An 18,852-nucleotide genomic window follows, 5' to 3' on the forward strand; every position below is an offset into this window, starting at 1 on the left:
TAAAGGAAAGAATAAATGGGGCCATGTATTGTCAGATTTTGAGTGAAAACCTCCTTCCATCAGCAAGGGCACTGAAGATGAAACGTGGCTGGGTCTTTCAGCATGACAATGATCCGAAACACACACCCCGGGTAACGAAGGAGTGGCTTCGTAAGAAGCATTTCAAGGTCCTGGAGTGGCCTAGCCAGTCTCCAGATCTCAACCCCATAGAAAATCTTTGGAGGGAGTTGAAAGTCCGTGTTGGCCAGCGACAGCCCCAAAACATCACTGCTCTAGAGGAGATCTGCATGGAGGAATGGGCCAAAATACCAGCAACAGTGTGTGAAAACCTTGTGAAGACTTACAGAAAACGTTTGACCTCTGTCATTGCTAACAAAGGGTATATAACAAAGTATTGAGATGAACTTTTGCTATTGACCAAATATTTTTTTCCACCATAATTTACAAATAAATTCTTCAAAAATCAGACAAGGTGATTTTCTGGATTTTTTTTTCTCATTTTGTCTCTCATAGTTGAGGTATACCTATGATGAAAATTACAGGTCTCTCTCATCTTTTTAAGTGGGAGAACTTGCACAATTAGTGGCTGACTAAATACTTTTTTGCCCCACTGTATGAAAAATACGCATATAACCACAATAAAATGAGTGTATTCTTCTCAAGAATTAAGCGGAGGGATGTGTGATGTTAAATCTTGTCTTTCTAATAGTACACCTTGATCTTAACCTTTTTATACCTTACTCTATAGCTATTTTACTTTCCAAAGCAAACTGACACTTAAGGAAAGTGCAGATTTCATATTTCATTAATACTGGCACAGCACAAATGATATTCAAGGTCAAATGAGGAAACAGGTTTCAAAAAGGCTTCTTAACACAACAAAATTAAAAAGCAAAAACACTGATCAGTGGAGCAAGATCAAGTTAGTTGAAGATATACACCAATGAAATGATTGTCAAGTAAGAGTACTCAAGACTGAAGCATTTCACATACGGCTGTTAAGTATGCTCAGATGGAGACAGTGCATTAAATAAAAGGAGTAAAACGACCAAGAGAAGCCAAGTCTATCCTGGGGCAGACAAGGATTGTAGTCAAAAAGTTAGACTAAAAGTTCATTAACAGGTTGGAGGAAAAAAAAAAAATTTCATCAAAACCAAAATGAGGTGCAAGAATCCAAATCAAAAATGTTTACACAAAGTCAAAGATACAAAACTGGCACAGAATTTCCTAACTAAAAGCTGAAATGAAAGGAGACACTACAGTGCTACCTTAAACACTTAGAATGCAATCATCTCATGCCTAGCAATACTTAATATCACATAATTAGCAACAAGTGTTGTGGCCAAGAAATACATATCTGTGGCTGTGAAAAAATGATTACAGAATGGCGGCACACATGAAGAAAACACAATATAAAATGGCAGAATTAAATCATTTATTAAATTTTATGGTAACACTTTAGTTTACATAAAAAATGCATCTGTTGCTCATTTACTACTATGTAACAACCCCTTGTAACTTGTAACAAGACCTTAACAAACACTTCTTTGGGTCTTCATAATGAGCAATAAAGCATTTTTGCAGTACTTTAAACTTAATGTGTTACCAATTTTATCATTACAAAAATGAATTATTAGTGTTTAAATATTATAGAATCACAACATATTTTACAGTAAAGTAATTGAAAATTTCAGGCTTTCTCCAATAAATGAACAATATGGCCCCCAGTCAACAATAATACAGGTATACAGGGTGATTATTAGCACGTGTACTAACTACAGCAAGATTCTTATTTGCATGTGCTACTCAACGTGCGGGATTCAGAACATCAAAACATTTGTGACATGAACAGGCCATTCAGCCCAATGATCTCACAAATTCGAATACCCTAGATTTTTCCAAAATAACATTAAGTCAAGGCTTGAAAGTCCTTAAAGTCTCACCACTTAGTCATTAATTCCACTTGTCTGTGGTGGTTTGTGTGAAGAAAAATGATCAAATTTGTGTAAAATCTGCCCTTAACCAATTTCCAACGATGTCCTTGCTTTCTTGTTAAAAGTTTAAGGTAACACTTTATATCAATTTGTCTAAACTGAAAAGTTCGGCTCCTTCAATTTCTCCTTATAGCCCTGCCTAGTTGCTCTTCTCTAGACTTTCTATAGTGCTGCTATGTCTTTTTTATAATATGGAAGACCAAAACTGCACACACTACTCCAGATGATGATTCCCTGATGTGTTATATAGCTTAAGAATAACCTCCCTTGACTTGTACTCAACACATCAAGTTGCTATATAACCTAACATTTTATTAGCATCTTGACTGCTTCTGGCCTCTATCTGGATGTAGATAGTGATGTATCGACTAGGACTCACAGATCCTTCTCCTAATGTGCATGTTCAAGTTTCAGACCTCCCATTGTGTATTTAAATCTAGCATATTTACTTTCTAGATGTAATTCTTTACTTTACTTACATTACATTTCACCTGCCACAAATCTGTCCAAGTCCCTCTGCAACAATTTAGCTGATCCTACATTATCCGCCCTACCACATATCACTTGCAAACTTAACCAGCTGATTGATTATATTCTTGTCTAGATTATTTGATCATTTAAAAAGTGCAGCAGCAATAACACTGATTCCCAAGAGAGACCACTTTTAATATCACAGAATTCCTAACCTTTTATTGCTTGTGTTTGAGCCAATTTAGTAGTCACCTACACACTGCACTTTGAATTCCAAATTGTTTTAGTACGATATGTCATTTGGTACCTAATCAAAAGCCTTCTGAAAAAATCAAGGTAAATAATGTTACATGCTCCTCTTTTATCTTATCCTTTTGTTGCCTCCTGAATTCCAGGGTATTTGGGAATCTCGACCTTCCTCATCTGATCCCATGTTGACTCCTCACTATCATTATTGTTCTAGACATGTGCTGCTCAACCTTTACCTCCATAACTGCTTTCATTTATTCATGATGCATGTTAAGCCTACGGGTATATAATTACCTGGATTTGCTGGATCATCTTTCTCATGATCGGGATAATAATGAAACGGGATAATATTTGCAAGTTTCCTGTCTTTAGGAACTTCCCCAAACATGCAGAGATTTTTGGAAAAATATGTACCCAGGGTTTATATATGTACTCACTAACTTCCTTAAGCACTCAGTGATTTGTTAGATTTCAGGCCATGTTTTCCAAGCAGTACTTCTCCCTTTATAATTCCCAAGTCACTTAATGCCTCCTTAGAAATCCCACATCACTTCTGTAAGATTATTGACACATAATTAAGTTCAAAGCATTTACTATTTCACTGTCTAAGCATTCTAGCTCACCTTTACTGTCTGTAATAATAAGTTATTGTCTAAGTATTCCTTAGAATACTGGCGTCCTTCAACATCTGCAATAAGATGCTGCAGATGTTCTATCAGACAGTTGTGGCGAGTGCCCTCTTCTACGCAGTGGTATGCTGGGGAAGCAGCATAAAGAAGAAGGACGCCTCACGCCTGGACAAACTGGTGAGGAAGGCAGGCTCTATTGTAGGCATGGAGCTGGACAGTTTGACATCAGTGGCAGAGCGACGGGCGCTCAGCAGGCTCCTATCAATTATGGAGAATCCACTGCATCCACTAAACAGTGTCATCTCCAGACAGAGGAGCAGCTTCAGCGACAGACTGCTGTCACTGTCCTGCTCCACTGACAGACTGAGGAGATCGTTCCTCCCCCAAACTATGCGACTCTTCAATTCCACCCGGGGGGGGTAAACGTTAACATTATTTAAAGTTATTGTCTGTTTTTACCTACATTTTTATTCCTCTTTAATTTAATATTGTTTTTTTGTATCAGTATGCCGCTGCTGGAGTATGTGAATTTCCCCTTGGGATTAATAAAGTATCTATATATCTATCTAATGGTCTTCACCTCCTCCTTGACTGTTATTTTACTACTAAAATACTAAAAGAATCTCTTTGGGTCATCTTTTCTGTAATATTTCTCTCCAACAGCCTTTTAGTTTTTCTAATATCCTTTTAAACCTCTGCTTTCATATTTCCTACTGGTAGTGCTGGAGTAAAAAGACTTTTAAATGCTTTCCAAAGCTGTTTTTTTCATTTTTAACACCTTATTTTTCCACCATGGAGCTCTACCCATCTTTCCTAAATAAAGTGTACCTGTCAATGCTGCACTCCTGCCCCCATTTTTTTTAAGCCAGGTCTCTGTTATTCCTATTATATAAATATATATATACTGTATATATATATATAATATATAATATTATATATAAGATTTGTGCAGCTACATATATATCCAACTCATGCATTTTTTTTTTTTAATTTTAATGTATTACTTACTTTACTCTGGCCTTTTTACATTGGACCAGAACATTCAAAGTTATCTGTAAAACTGTATTTACTGTATACCATAGCCTGTCACTTTATGTTTCTAAGTTAGGGAATGTTACTCAACATTTGCATATTTTCTTTAAAAAAATAAATAAATAAATAAGTGTATGTGTGTGTGTGTGTGTGTTACACCCTGCGATGGACTGACATCTTTTCTAGAGATTGTTCCTGTCTTGGACAGGTTACAGGTGGACCACAACTCTGCCCTGGAAAGGGGGTTAAGGATGTTGTATGTACGTTTGTATTCATGGCTTGAAGTGGAGCAATGTGCACTAATTCCCTGTATCAACTTTCTCCCATTCAAGCACTGGATGCATACCTATAATGTTCGTTCAGTTCTGGTAACATCATTGTCTGCTATGTGACTGCAAAATACACATACTTTATCAATGCAGCTGGAGCAGGCAGTATCTTTTGCACAGTCAAAGAATATATGTGATCATAAGTGTGATTTTGTCATTATTATTGTCTAGATGACTACAAAGAAGAGAGAGCAAGGGTAACACAAGGCTCACAGCCAGTCTCCTTTTAAATGGCTGAATTTCACAACAATGGATGCTTTTTGTCCTTTTTAAAAAGACACAGAATTGCTGTTTTGAAATATGTGGGTAACCTCAAGATACATATCAATGCTCAGTAACCTTTTCAGCTTGAAAAATTGATATACTGTATTTGGCACGTGTGAAGGCTTTTTCTATAATGTTCTCAGAGTTCCACAGAGCCCCATTGTAAGTTGCAAGAACAAAGTATTTTAATGTTCATAAAAAACACTTCATTTTAGAACACGGTCTGATGTGGCAAAATAATACATACCATGTTTGTAAAGAAACAGCTTTGACTTGGAAAAATACAAAAATAATCCTTTAAGAGTCAGTCAAGTAACAGGAATCTTGCAAAAATAAATAACAAAATCATTGAATGTGTGATATATAGCCTGCTTCCATTTGGGCGCTATGCCTCCAAATAAATAATGAAGGTTTGCAGATATTAGGTTTTCATCTTATCTAAGTGATTTACATAGAAGTGAATGATCCTCAACAGCTCCAGCTTGGGAGTGTTTCTAAAAGAGTGCAATGCAACATATCTTTAGTTTAAGCACATCTCTGTCTTTCAAAACATGGTCTATAGAAGCAGTGTCTTGTTTTGTTTTTTTTATTAATAGCATGGATCAATAATCATCTTCCTGCCACTGTTCTCAATACCAGTTATTCAGGAATACATTGTATTGAGTTCACACCAATATACCCAGTGAACATTCAAGCTTGTAATGGACTTTAATTTTATATTTTAAGGTGATGCCATTGCTAATCATATATTCCAGGTGGAAAGTTAACAGCCACTACAGCAAGCACTTACCTCAATAAACAGAGACTGACTTGTTCAAAAACACAAAGTTCAGAACAATACTATCCTTTACAACTATCTCTGTATGATGAAAATGCAAAACCAAATTTGGAATACAATATCCACCTATTATCAGAAGGGTATTAGAACAGGTCCATAGCAGTAGGGTGTTGTACCGTGTTAGCCATAAGTCAAGCAAAATGACACCTTTTATTGGCTAACTGAACTGATTACAATGTGCAAGCTTTCGAGGCAACTGAGGCCCCTTCTTCAGGCTGGTTGTAAAAAGCTTTTAAACCAATTGTGGGACTTAAACTTGCACGAAAAGGTAACATCATATAAAAGCTGCACAGTGCTTAGGGCTGCTGCCTTACAGCTTACAAGGCTGGTTAGTGTTCTGCCCCGAACGCTGTTTTCTCGCAACTGATTTATATCACATATTGTTAAGCCTAACTTGACCTGACACTACCAGTCAAAAGTTTTAGAACACCTCAGTTTTTATAGAAATGCACACAGTTTAATGTCTATGTTTCATGAAATCAAGGCATAGAACATATCGACAATGGCAAATAAAAAAATAAGTCAAGGAATCATTAAGAGTACAAAATTGTATTTAAATTTTGATTCATCAAAGTAGGCACTGTTTGCTGCTAAAAAAGCAAAAACAGACCATCACACTCCTTCCTTCATGTTTGACAGTTGGTGTCATACACTGAGGAACCATCCTTTCACAAACGCATCCTGTGCGGTGAACTGAAGATTCCAAATTTTGATTCATCGGTCCACAAGACTTTCTTCCAGTCTGCAGTAATCCACAGCCGGTATTTCAAGGCCCTTATTTTGTCCTTTAAAGCAGTGGTCCCCAACCTTTTTGACAGCAAGGACCACTTTATTAGATGCACATTTTTCCATGGTCCGGTCGGGGGGAGGGGTAGTTTTATACACAATTTACATAACATTTCTATTATTATTAAAGTTATTAAGCAGTTCGCATACGTTTGCAATCTGAGATTTTTCTTCTTTTTTTGCATATAACAAAGACATGCTTTACATTTGCCAATCCAACAGATTGCACATCACAAACATTAACACTACTATCTTTTTTTCGTGTCTGCCGTTTCTATAGGAGGGTGACAATGAGTTAAATTCCAACGGATGTTTTTCAAATGTTGACAAGCAATAAGCAAAAGGTATCACTGAAAACCACAGACAACAAAAACAGAAAAAAAATAAAATAAAATAAAAAATAAAAACAGTACGAGGAAAGTTCGAAGAAAGAGATTTTTTTACAATGTTTCTGTTTGGGGATCGTTGTGCAAATGTACACAACTGAGCTGCGACCACAGATCTAACTGCTCTGTGGATGATTCGTTCAAGCATTTCAAGGTCACTTCGTTGTAATGAAAGCATCTGGTGAATGTACTTCGTAGTTACGCGATTTCTATAGACTCATGTCATATGGGGAAACTGTCGGGACCATAAAAATACTTTGTTGTAATACTCTCTCACCTCGGTCTCTCTCCTCTCTCTGCGCCGCTGCAAAGCCCCTCCCGCCAAGCATTCTGAAAAGTCTGAGTGAGTCGCTGTTGCCGGCAGTTCTCTCGCGGCCCGGCTGTCAGTCGGCTGCGGACCGGGGGTTGGGGACCCCTGCTTTAAAGAATGGTTTTCCTACTGCTGCTTGCCGGTCCAACCTGCAGCACAGTCTCCACTTCACAGTAGAAACTGAGATTTGCTTTTTTCAACCACTGTTCAGGCATGCTTGACGCTGTTGTGCTGTGAGGTGCCTGTCACATAAGCTGGTGACCCTCAGAAGTTTTCTGATTGCGTTGTGACTTTGGGTCTGCCAGATCTCTTCCTATCAAAGTTTCTTCCAGTTTCCAATTACTTTTGGATTGTGCAAAACACTGTACTCATTGACACTTTAATTTCTTTTTTGAATTTCTCAAAATGAAAGACCTATACCTCAAAGGGTAATAATGCTCCATCTCATTTGATTTGTTACTTGCCATTTTCACTAGAATATTGTCCAAGTACTTCAGAGGATGTAGTAACAGTCTCTTCCAACTTTGCTTTAAGACAGACAAAAGAGTTATTAGTAATCAACAGAAGTTGGGACACCTGTGCATATTGTTTGCTTCAACTTGCAAGGTTTACTTTACTTGAAGAACATCTGTGGGTTGTAACCTATTAATTGTTCTCTGAAGAAGGCCCACTTGTAATATTCTGAAATTTCCTTTTGTTCAGTTTTTGCTAACCTAAACTTTAAATGTAACCCTTTAACAGTTTAATGCTTACCTGTTTGCCATTTAAGGTCACTCGTTGCATTTCAACTCATTAAACTTGAGACAAACTGTAAAAACTGAGGTGTTCTAAAAGTTTTCATCGGTTGTCTATGTCAGTGTGACTAAAAGTGATCTGTCCAATGGTGTTTCCTGCTAGAATGTGGGATCAGGAAATGAATGGCAGAGTAATTGAATAGTAACATTTCTTCACACATAGGGTAGAAAAAAAAACTAAGTTACTTAGTATTATAAGTAAAAGCAACAAGTTCAGGAATTTTAAAACTTTACATTATTTTGGGCATGCCATAGAAACAGAAAGAATATAGCAATATTGATTGTTGTCAAAATTTTCTATGTGGTTTGTGTACTTTTCCCCTTTCATCAAAACATTTACTTTTACTCCAGTTGTTTGTCAGTTTGCCTTCAATATCATCTTTGTATATTAAAGAGTTTTTACTTTTACATTACCTGCATTACATTCATAGTGGTGTCCAGCATTACAAGCTTAGGAATGGAAGTGCACTAATTCAGTCTACCAATCTACCAACTCAGTTATTTAGTTTGTATTTATTAATATAAAAAGAAACAGTGTAATACATGGATAAGGATAAGATGCATATCTTTCAGTCTTGGGAAAATTCTTTGGGGCTTTTCTTTTATTGCTTGGTTAGCAAATTGATCAGGCTTTCTAAGCATCTAATAAGAACATACATGATCACCATATAAACATCAGTTACTGATATTACTGGGTTTTAAATCAATAGTTAGAAGTAAACACTGATATTAGTTGCACAATTTACATGTGTGTGATGTTGGGAGTGCTCCTACAGTATACTCAAAATTCATCTTTCAGCTTGGTTTGAATAATCAAGAACTCTTGGATGTGGGACTGTACATACGTAATTAATATCCTAGTGAACAGATATTTTTAATATACCAGTACCCTGGGGTCCACAAAAGTGGTCCTACAAAGCTGTGTTTTTTCATTCATGTCAGTCATCAACTACTCTCACTTGATAACAAAAACCCTTGTCCTGGACACTATTCCTGGGGACTTATCACTGCAATCAAATGAACTTGGCAACATATTAACATATCAAAACATATATCTCCATGGTTTTTGATAAGATTTTATCTGCTCTGTGTAATTTTAACAGAAACACTGTTGTGTATAACAGGTACTAATTAATAATTCCTATCTGGTGTCATCGGAAAAAAGTGTACTGGTTTCTAAGCATAAAGTATATAAAAAAAGACAGCAGAAATCTCAAAAAGATTTTTTTTTATTTGGTACATTGTACTAATCCCCAAGGTAAAATTGCCTTTTTCGTATGACCTTTGGGGGTCAGAGCAACAGGGTCAGCAATTGAACAGCACCTCCCTGGAGCAATTTTCAGGTTAAGTGCCTTGCTCAACGGCCCAACAGAGTACTATTCCTTCTGGCAGAATCAGAATTTGAACTGGTCACCTTCCAGACACAAGCACAGATTCTTAGTCTCACAGCCACCACCTGGGCACAAATCAGTTAAAAGACCAAAAGTAAAAAAAAATATCTAATTATACCAGTGACTGATTGAACATTTAGGCACTTTTTATCCAAAACCTGCATTCACTGTGAACCACCAGGATGGAGTTTGCTCAGTCAGCCCATAGCCAACAGACAGATAAAAGAGAAGATGGAATGTGTTCTCTTAGAGTTGCAGCCATAATACAACCAATACCCTGTATATCTCTTCTCTGAACAATAAAACTACAGAGATATTAGTCAGTTATTTTTTAACCAGCTTAGTCCTGAACAGAGTTGTGGTGGTTGGGAATGGATGGGTTGGGGGAGATGGGGTTGGGCGCTGGATCCTGTCTCGGCTAGCGTAGGGTGCAAGGCAGGACCAAATTCCGGACAGGGTGCCAGTTCATCACAAGCACGCACACACATAGAAACACACCCGAACCACACAATAGGGCCAATTTAGTGTCACCAGTCCACCTAACCTGCATGTCTTTGGACTGTGGGATGAAACCAGAGCATCCGGGAAAAAATCCACATAGACATGGGAGGTCTTTGACAATTATGCATCTGAGGCATTTTCCTAGATACAGACATTGTGCACTGGATATCTTCAGTCGGTCCATTATGTAGGCTTACTCCATAAGGGTGCAGCAATCTTTCATACCCTTATGAGAGCCAATCAAAAAAACATACTTTGGGTGACCATTAGTCTACATGGAATACACTGTCCACTGAATCTGCACTGACCAGCCTGACACCTGTTAGTAACATCTTTTATTATGCCAACAACAGATTTATTATGTTATGGTTTATTTTTGTATGACTATTTGCGCCCCTGCTATGATGTGTTTGGGTTAAACTTGTAATTTGTCATCACCACCAACTGTAAAGCAAACAAAGGCAGAATGTCAAAAGACCGCTTGGGAGTGACAACACTGAAGTGAACCAAAAACTGGTTGCAAGATGCGAGTCAAGAAGAGTGGAAAATTGAGTGCCACTTTGGAGGCTGAGGATACTTTAGGACACATGCAGTTTATGTCCCTCCATCTACATAGAGTCGTCCCTCCACATCAGCGGGGAATTGGCTCCTGGACCTCAGATGCTCAAGTCTCTTATATTAAAAATGGTGCAGTATTTGCATATAACCAATGCACATCCGCCTGTTTACTTTAAATCTTCTCTGAATTACTTATAAAACCTAATACAGTAAATGCTTTATAAATAGGTATTGTATTGCTTAGGGAATAATGACTTTTCCAACTGGCATGCCATTTTTCAAAAGTTTTAAGATTTTTATTTTCTCTTCAATAGATAGTACTTTATGCTCCCTCTTAGTCTTCTGAGCAATTGAATTGACCACTCAATTGCTTTTCAGAATTCATTTTTTCATAGAAACAAACGCACAATGTGATACTAAGGTCCTCACAGCGCCTTACAGTCAGGATTGTTGACCAAACAGGTTTTGTTTGAAGAAATGCAGGGCAGTGTTTGCCGCTGTGCACAAGTGTGTCCCTTTCAATTGCTGGTTGAAGCTTTAGTATTTAATTTAGAGTGCGCTGATTACCTACAGGTGTGTGTGTGTGTGTGTGTGTGTATGTGTACAGACCATTTCTTGCCTGCACAGTTTTTTGCATGCACATGCTGTGTACAGATAACCATGCCTAAGTATAAAACCAGTGCCCTGCTGGTCAGGTATCTGCGGGCTGACGATAGATGGCCTCACTCTGATTGGCTTGAGGGAGTGCAAAGGTTTAAGAAGTCCAATTTTAGTTGAACTTTTTGAACAGTGATTGTTTAGTCTTTGTTGTCTGAGTGTTTTTATTTTCCAGAATATGTGTGTGTATATATATATTATATATTATAAATATATATATATATATATATTTTTTTTTTTAACAGCGGGAGGTGTAAAGATGGAAACAGTTTCCTAACTTGGCAATTGATAGTGCTCAGAAGCTGATGTAGGATAGCTAAATGATAAAAAGCTTTCCTTTAATAAAGGTGGCAATTGCTAGAGAATGGGGTTGATCGACGTACAAAGTAGACCAAGGCTGGTGTGGTGGCTCAGCAATTGACTGCTATATAGGAACTGAAAGTTTACTCCTATGAGCCATTTAATTCAACTCCTATTATGAGAGAGTATGCCTATAGACCATTTCATTCTTGTGGATTCCGTGTAGTGCTTGACACTCAGTAATTTCAAGTTTTGGTTTAAAGGACTTTCTGGATTTTGATTTTTTTCTGTTCAAATATTTTCAATCTATGGTTGGTTGAATCTGAAGATGCGGGCTGTACATAGATATGTATCTGTATATACAATTAGCTATATATCTAAATATGCTGTACATATATACAGTATCTATATATACAGAGTAAGCATAGTAAGATGCTACAGTGATAAAAGTTGGGTCTACATTGCCCAAGTTGTTTTTTTATTATGGGTGCCACCATGTTGTGCTTTTTTCATATATGGTTGCTATGTTGTTGCTATCCATGGGTGCTGGGAACACACACGGCATGATGTCATCTACGTGACTGCATAAAGGTTGATGCTGTATGCTTCCTGGGTACCTGTGATTGCAAATAGAACCTTTAAACCTTTGTGAGAATGTCTTGATTAGTTAGTACAGCAAAACAAGTGATTGCTTAATGTATTTTAGACTATGAATGTTTATTTTATAATGGGAATGATAACAGATTGGGCTGATTTTCTGGCTTCAAACTTGGCTAGGCAATCGAGTACATCTCATGTTCTGATCCTTCATTCTGTTCATACTGCCTCTCACCATACAGGACAGTACAGATAAACCTTTTGCTGTCCAATTTTAAGCATAAATACTGACTGACACTATACCTATTTTTCTCAGTTAGAAAATGCTTTTTATGTATTGAATCACAGCATGTAGGCCAAGTATAATTGTATTCAAAGGAACCCAGCCAACAAATCACAAGTGTCACAATGATCACGTGTTATTTTTCATCTCTGACTAAAAAAAGATTTTGTGCAAACTGATAAAGATGGGCAGCTATGGAATTCTCACTTGCTGAAAATATACATAAGCTTGAAAATACATTTTGTGTTTAAATGTCTGCCTTGCTTGTATATACATCCTGATAACATTTCAGTCTTCAGTCACTGGGAAAAGTAGGAATAATGATTATACTTACTATAAAAATCAGAATCACATAATTCCTCAAACGACTAAAAAAAAAAAAAACACTATTCACTTTTAAATTTTCAATCCTAGCCAAAAAAAAATGTTGTATACTCCTCTTTGCTCACATTATGAGGTCTGGTGTCAAATCTAAAATAAGAGTCAAAAAAACTAACTACCGAATGAGTGATCAGCCCACTTTCATTTTTACTCAATTTTCCAGGCAATGTCTCACAATGCACTGGGGCATTGTTGATCACATGCCCCTTGGACAGTATGTCTCTTAGATTAGTGACAAAATATCGGAGTGATGGTGCTATAACTCTACTGTCAGCACAAATACTCAGGAGCAACACAGACTGTTACATGGATTTGCATGGGCTAGTGGACCGGGTAAATGAAGTATGATTATTGAACAGTAATGAAAGAAAGTGGAGTTTGAAAAAGAGTCACATTCAGCTTTCACCATTTAGGAATGCCCATTTGGCACTGCCAATTTCTAGCTCAAGCTCTGATGTGGCACATTTGTAATGCAATAGTTACAGGCCATACTTGAACAATTAACTAATGGATAGATATCGTTGGTTTTAATTTTAGTTAATCAGTTTCAAAGTAATTCATTTTCTTGTCTGTTTAAACAAACTTGTGTCTTTAGGTGATTTAATTCTATATTTAGTAGTCTGTAAAATGTATACTTGCATTTTACCTAAGACCTTGCCACACCACTCTTCGACAAAAATAAACCAAATTGAAAGAGTGCAGCAATGTGATGTATAAGCAGATTTCTTTCAGCTTGACATCACCTATGAAGCCTATTTTTTGGAATGGGTAAGATGCCTAATGCTGGAACAAAATAAGAAGTGAATGAAACCAATTTATAGAACAAGCAACACAGTGGACAAGTATAGGAATCTTGACAAAACAGGCGTGTCCCTATGTCATGCTATTTGAAAATGAGACCCAAGATTGCAAAACACTTGGATTCTGCATAAACTGAAAGTAAATGAGATTCTGACTAACAGAATTTACTGATCAAAAAAGCCAGGAGCAGAGCTCATAACAGAGTATTCCAATTATTTGGCAGGTTTTTCATCTTTCACCACAAACAAAACATGATTTGATTTGATTTCTAACCATGGAATGTTCAGTGGTCAGAGGGCTTGAACTACTACAAAATGAACTGTTTGAGCAGACAAGCTGTTAATTAAGAGTACTGTGATCAAACAAAAGGTCATTAGTAAACTACTGAGTGTTTATGACCAGCTATTTTCTGTTTTATCTGGCTCTCTGAATAGTATTAGAAAAAACAAAATGAATGAAACAAGAAAAAAAAAAAAAAAAAAAGAAAAGCCAATTATGGGATCACCTGCTGAAGTTGTGGTCTAGTGAGACGAATGGCAGAGGGGAGCTTGGCTCCACTAGGGATGATGGGCAGTTTCCTGTGGCTGGGTGAAGTGGTGAGGGCAGCAACGCAGGCAGAGGAGATGTCAGCGGACTGGCTCTTGCGTAGGCAGGGTGCCTTCTTGTGGAGAGGATCCGAGCGGGTGGAGAAGAGGGCTAGAGGACTTGGGGAGCGGAGGAGGGGACTGGAGATCCGGCTGGGCTCGGGAAGTGGAGGATGAGAAGAGGAGAGCTGTGAGAACATATGGATGGGAAAAGGCAATGAGAAATGATTGCTACTTTATCCAAAAACCATGAAATAAACTGTAACTGAGTCAAACAGTTCTAGATCTAAAGTATAAAAGAACAGCCAAGGGGAACAAATTAAAGGGGGAAACAGAAAATACCACCCAGCTATCTGAGTGCTGCCCTTTAAAGATATAAATGTATATCAATTTGATCTGAAAGAGGCTTCAAATGAGCCAGACATTCTGTAGAATAAACACAATGTGAGCAAAAGATAAGAACAAGTGACATGAAGGTTTACTTGAAAATATTTGACCTGTTAAAATGTACTTAAATATCAACATATACAAAGATTCATCGGCTAATTATCTAACCTGCTTAACTTGCTTTGGGGTTCTGGGGAGTAAAAGCTTCCCTTTATTCTAAGGCACAAGGCAAGAACTAATTCTGGACAGGACACGTTCACTCTGATCTAAAAGACACAACTCTGGGGTGTGGAAGGAAAAGGAAAAAGAAAATAGAGAGATAAGGCAATGTAGTCAAGGGGAAAACATGAAACCTTCACACAGATAGTAGCCAAGACAGTCTCAAAGACTATAGAATTCAAGATGCTTTAAAAGATCACATCCTAGTAAAGCAGACAATGACAAAGAAACAAAAATGTCAGAAAACAAAATGAAGCCCAACTTAGATAATATACTGACAAAGTCAGAGTTGCAGAGTTTAAAAAATTTTCTAAAAAAATTACTTTAGCCCAGTCCATCCTATCAATAAGTTTTCATCATAAGAAAAGCAAAATCTTTGATAACAAAAAGACACTAAGCTTGTAAAGTCCTACTGAACTGTCTAAAATTATGCCAAAATGTAAAGATCTCTAAAATGCAACCATAATGTAATATGTCTAAGTCTTTAGAGTGAATGTAATATGTCTAAGTCTTCAGAGTGAAGAAATATTTAATTTCTTCACATAACCTACTTCCATTTATGTTGCTGCATGTTCCTTTTAGAAAACTTGCTTTAAAACAACTCAAGTGTTGGATTTAGTATTGGCTGCATTAGTAGAGTGATGTACTGTGTTGGTCATTATGGATACAATGAGAAGTGAAGCAAAATGACACCTTTAACTGGCTAACAGAACAGTTGACAATTTGAAAGCTTTCAAGGCAGCTCAGGCCCCTCCTCAGGCAAGTTGTAGTATAGAAACTGAAGATCCTAGTGATTAGATGTACAGTAGGAAAAAAAAAACAGCATTCGAAGACCTTCAAGTGGGTGATCATCAGTGTCAAAAATTAACAGGACTCTCCAGCCAAAGATTCATTTAGCAAAAGAGAAGAACAATATATAGTCAAGATCTTTTGATATGTGTCCAACAAGGTTTTTAGAAGTTTTTGATGACTAGGGGGCTTCGCTCGCCAACCCCCATTTTTGTTTTTCCGGATAAACACTTTTAAGATTTTTTTTTTTCTTTGAATTGTTGCTATTTCATTAGTTTCACTTTTATTTCAGAACTTCTGTAAAAACAATATTTGGAATCTTTCGAGTCCCAACGTGCTGAATCTTTTTAATGAGGTCAGTGAGACATGTGTTTAATGACTTTGTACCATAATTCAGGATAGCTTTCTCTGTTTGGAATTTCAGCACAGACAAAACGATCTACATCATCAGCAGTTAATAATTTTTTTGCAAAGTAACCAATAAATGCATGTGAGGTAAACTCCGTTTTTGAAATTCTCTTGACTTAAACTTCAAAGCCTTACAATATTTACATACTTCTGACATATCACCTATGTCCATACATTCGATCTCTTCTAACCTGCTGTGCATGTGTTTGTCCCCCTTTGTTTTGTAACCTTTTGTATGATGTTTTACTTTGTTTTCTACTCTGTCTTTTATTTCTGACCTCACTGTATCCTGCTTTTTTTTTTTTTTAATGACACCTGGGCCGTGGTGATTATTTTCCCTTTTTCGAGTAATGATTTCCATTTGTTTGTGCTCCTGCGATCTTTACTTTCTTTTTTTTATACTTTCAAATTTTCCTACTTTCATATTCTTTAACTTTCTCCACATGTGTATCGTGTGTTTAAGCCTTTCAAATTCCACTGCTTTCATAATCCTGCTCTGCAAGTGTATAGCACCAACGTCCGGATTGGATGTGCTTTTTTTTCAATTCCACTTGTTCCGGGCTGATAATTACTTTCCTTATTTTCTGAATTTGCACCTAGATTATTCTTTTTCTTTTTTGTCTCTCCAACGCTTTTGAGTCTCTTTTCTCCGCGCTGCTTTCTTCTTCGCTTTGTCGTCTACGTTTCATTTATAACGTATTGTCCTTATATGCTTTATATGCGCTGAGAGCCCTGGATCTGTGTGTGCTCAAAGCTGTGTTGCTGGCTGCCCTTGCTCTTATTTATTTGTAAATAGGGCGTGTCTTGCAAGAATCTCATGTTCTACATCATCGTGAGACGCTCCGTGGCCAATCTCTCTAGTCTCGCGAGTCTTTTAAGTGTCTTCCATGATCTTAACGTGAAGATCACGTATCGTAGCCGTACTGTTTCTCTACAGGATTTTTTTTTATAATAGGGAGATTTTACAATGTAGATCTGTAATCGAATCAACTGGTTTAGTCAGAGAGATATAAATAATCATAAATAATCTTCATATTTAGTTGTAAAGCTCTTGTCTCTATTTAAACCATATTGTAATGTGCTGTTTAACTTCCCATTCCTTACTCTCCTGCTGTGTCTTGCAGTTGCCCATAAGCACTGTGACCTTAAAATCCTACTCACAGTGTGCATTGCTGCTGAAGTAAGCTCCTACAGGAATATCTCTATTGCCTGTAACAGTGCTGGTGAGGTCCACACTTCCACTTGCCTTTTGGGAAACTCTTGAACAGCCAGCACTGATAACTGTAACTGAGATGAGCTGGGCAGATGAGGACACAAGCATCCAGACAAGGGGTAGGTGTAAAAAGTGAAAAAGTGCTTTTATTAAAACAATCTAAATTAAAGTGTTCAAATTAAAGTGCAGTGCTCTGTCCCTTATGTCAATAAATAAATAATCCATAAAAAACAGCTTAGTCTGTGGAAGTTAAAATCTATCAAAAAATACTCCATTAAAATGAGGTTAGAAAGATTAAAGGCAGGAAGCCTCTCTGTAAAATCAAGTCCCCAGTGCATCCCAGCTGACAGAGATGGGATTAGATTCATACCTAGTGGCATGGATCGTGGACTATCTTAAAGACAGACCTCAGTATGTGCGTCTTGGAAACTGCATGTCTGACATTGTGGTCAGCAACACAGGAGCGCCACAGGGGACTGTACTTTCTCCGGTCCTGTTCAGCCTATATACATCGGACTTCCAATACAACTCGGAGTCCTGCCACGTGCAAAAGTTCACTGATGACACTGCTATCATGGGCTGCATCAGGAATGGGCTGGAGGAGGAGTATAGGGACCTAATCAATGACTTTGTTCAATGGTGCGACTCAAACCACCTACACCTGAACACCAGCAAAACCAAGGAGCTGGTGGTGGATTTTAGGAGGCCCAGACCCCTCATAGACCCAGTGATCATCAAAGGTGACTGTGTGCAGATGGTGCAGACCTATAAATATCTGGGAGTGCAGCTGGATGATAAATTAGACTGGACTGCCAATACTGATGCGCTGTGCAAGAAAGGACAGAGCCGGTTATACTACCTTAGAAGGCTGGCGTCCTTCAACATCTGCAATAAGATGCTACAGATGTTCTATCACACAGTTGTGGCGAGCGCCCTCTTCTACGCAGTGGTGTGCTGGGGAGGCAGCATTAAGAGGAAAGACGCCTCACGCCTGGACAAACTGGTGAGGAAGGCAAGCTCTATTGTTGGCATGGAGCTGGACAGTTTAATATCTGTGGCAGAGCGAAGGGCGCTCAGCAGGCTCCTATCAATTATAGAGAATCCACTGCATCCACTTAATAGTATCATCTCCAGACAGAAAAGCAGCTTCAGCGACAGACTGCTGTCACTGTCCTGCTCCACTGACAGATTGAGGAGATCGTTCCTCCCCCAAACTATGCGACTCTTTAATTCCACCTGGGGGGGTAAACGTTAACATTTAACATTATACATAGTTATTGTCTGTTTTTCACCTGCATTATTATCATTCTTTAATTTAATATTATTTATTGTATCAGTATGCTGCTGCTGAAGAATGTGAATTTCCCATTGGGATTAATAAAGTATCTATCTATCTATCTATCTATCTATCTATCTATCTATCTATCTATCTATCTATCTATCTATCTATCTATCTATCTATCTATCTATCCCTTTAAAATTGTAACCTTCCTTTACAGGCCCGGGACCCAGCAGTCTATCGCTCCCTGGAGGGCTCCCTATCTGAGCCTCCCCTTGCCTCTCCCCAGACTTGTGTGAGAGTGAGCACTACGTCACTCCAGCTCCCTAAGCCGCTCAGCAACCCTGAGCATCAGCCTCACGCTCCTGCTATCCTTCTGCCACCTTTAACCTCTGACTTTCTGTTTCTGCCTTTCATCTGTC

General features: G+C 37.8%; 1 protein-coding gene across 1 annotated transcript in view; it reads right to left on the bottom strand.

Annotated features, from left to right (window-relative positions):
- ttbk2a (tau tubulin kinase 2a) overlaps positions 1-18,852 on the bottom strand; it is a 325,367-nt gene that overhangs the window by 6,204 nt on the left and 300,311 nt on the right. Inside the window, exon 14 of the mRNA XM_051920065.1 lies at positions 14,057-14,323. Coding sequence (XP_051776025.1) covers positions 14,057-14,323 — 267 coding nt within the window. The remainder of the gene's footprint in view (positions 1-14,056; positions 14,324-18,852) is intronic.

This window comes from Erpetoichthys calabaricus, chromosome 16, assembly GCF_900747795.2.
Source record: "Erpetoichthys calabaricus chromosome 16, fErpCal1.3, whole genome shotgun sequence".
Classification (NCBI taxonomy): domain Eukaryota; kingdom Metazoa; phylum Chordata; class Cladistia; order Polypteriformes; family Polypteridae; genus Erpetoichthys; species Erpetoichthys calabaricus.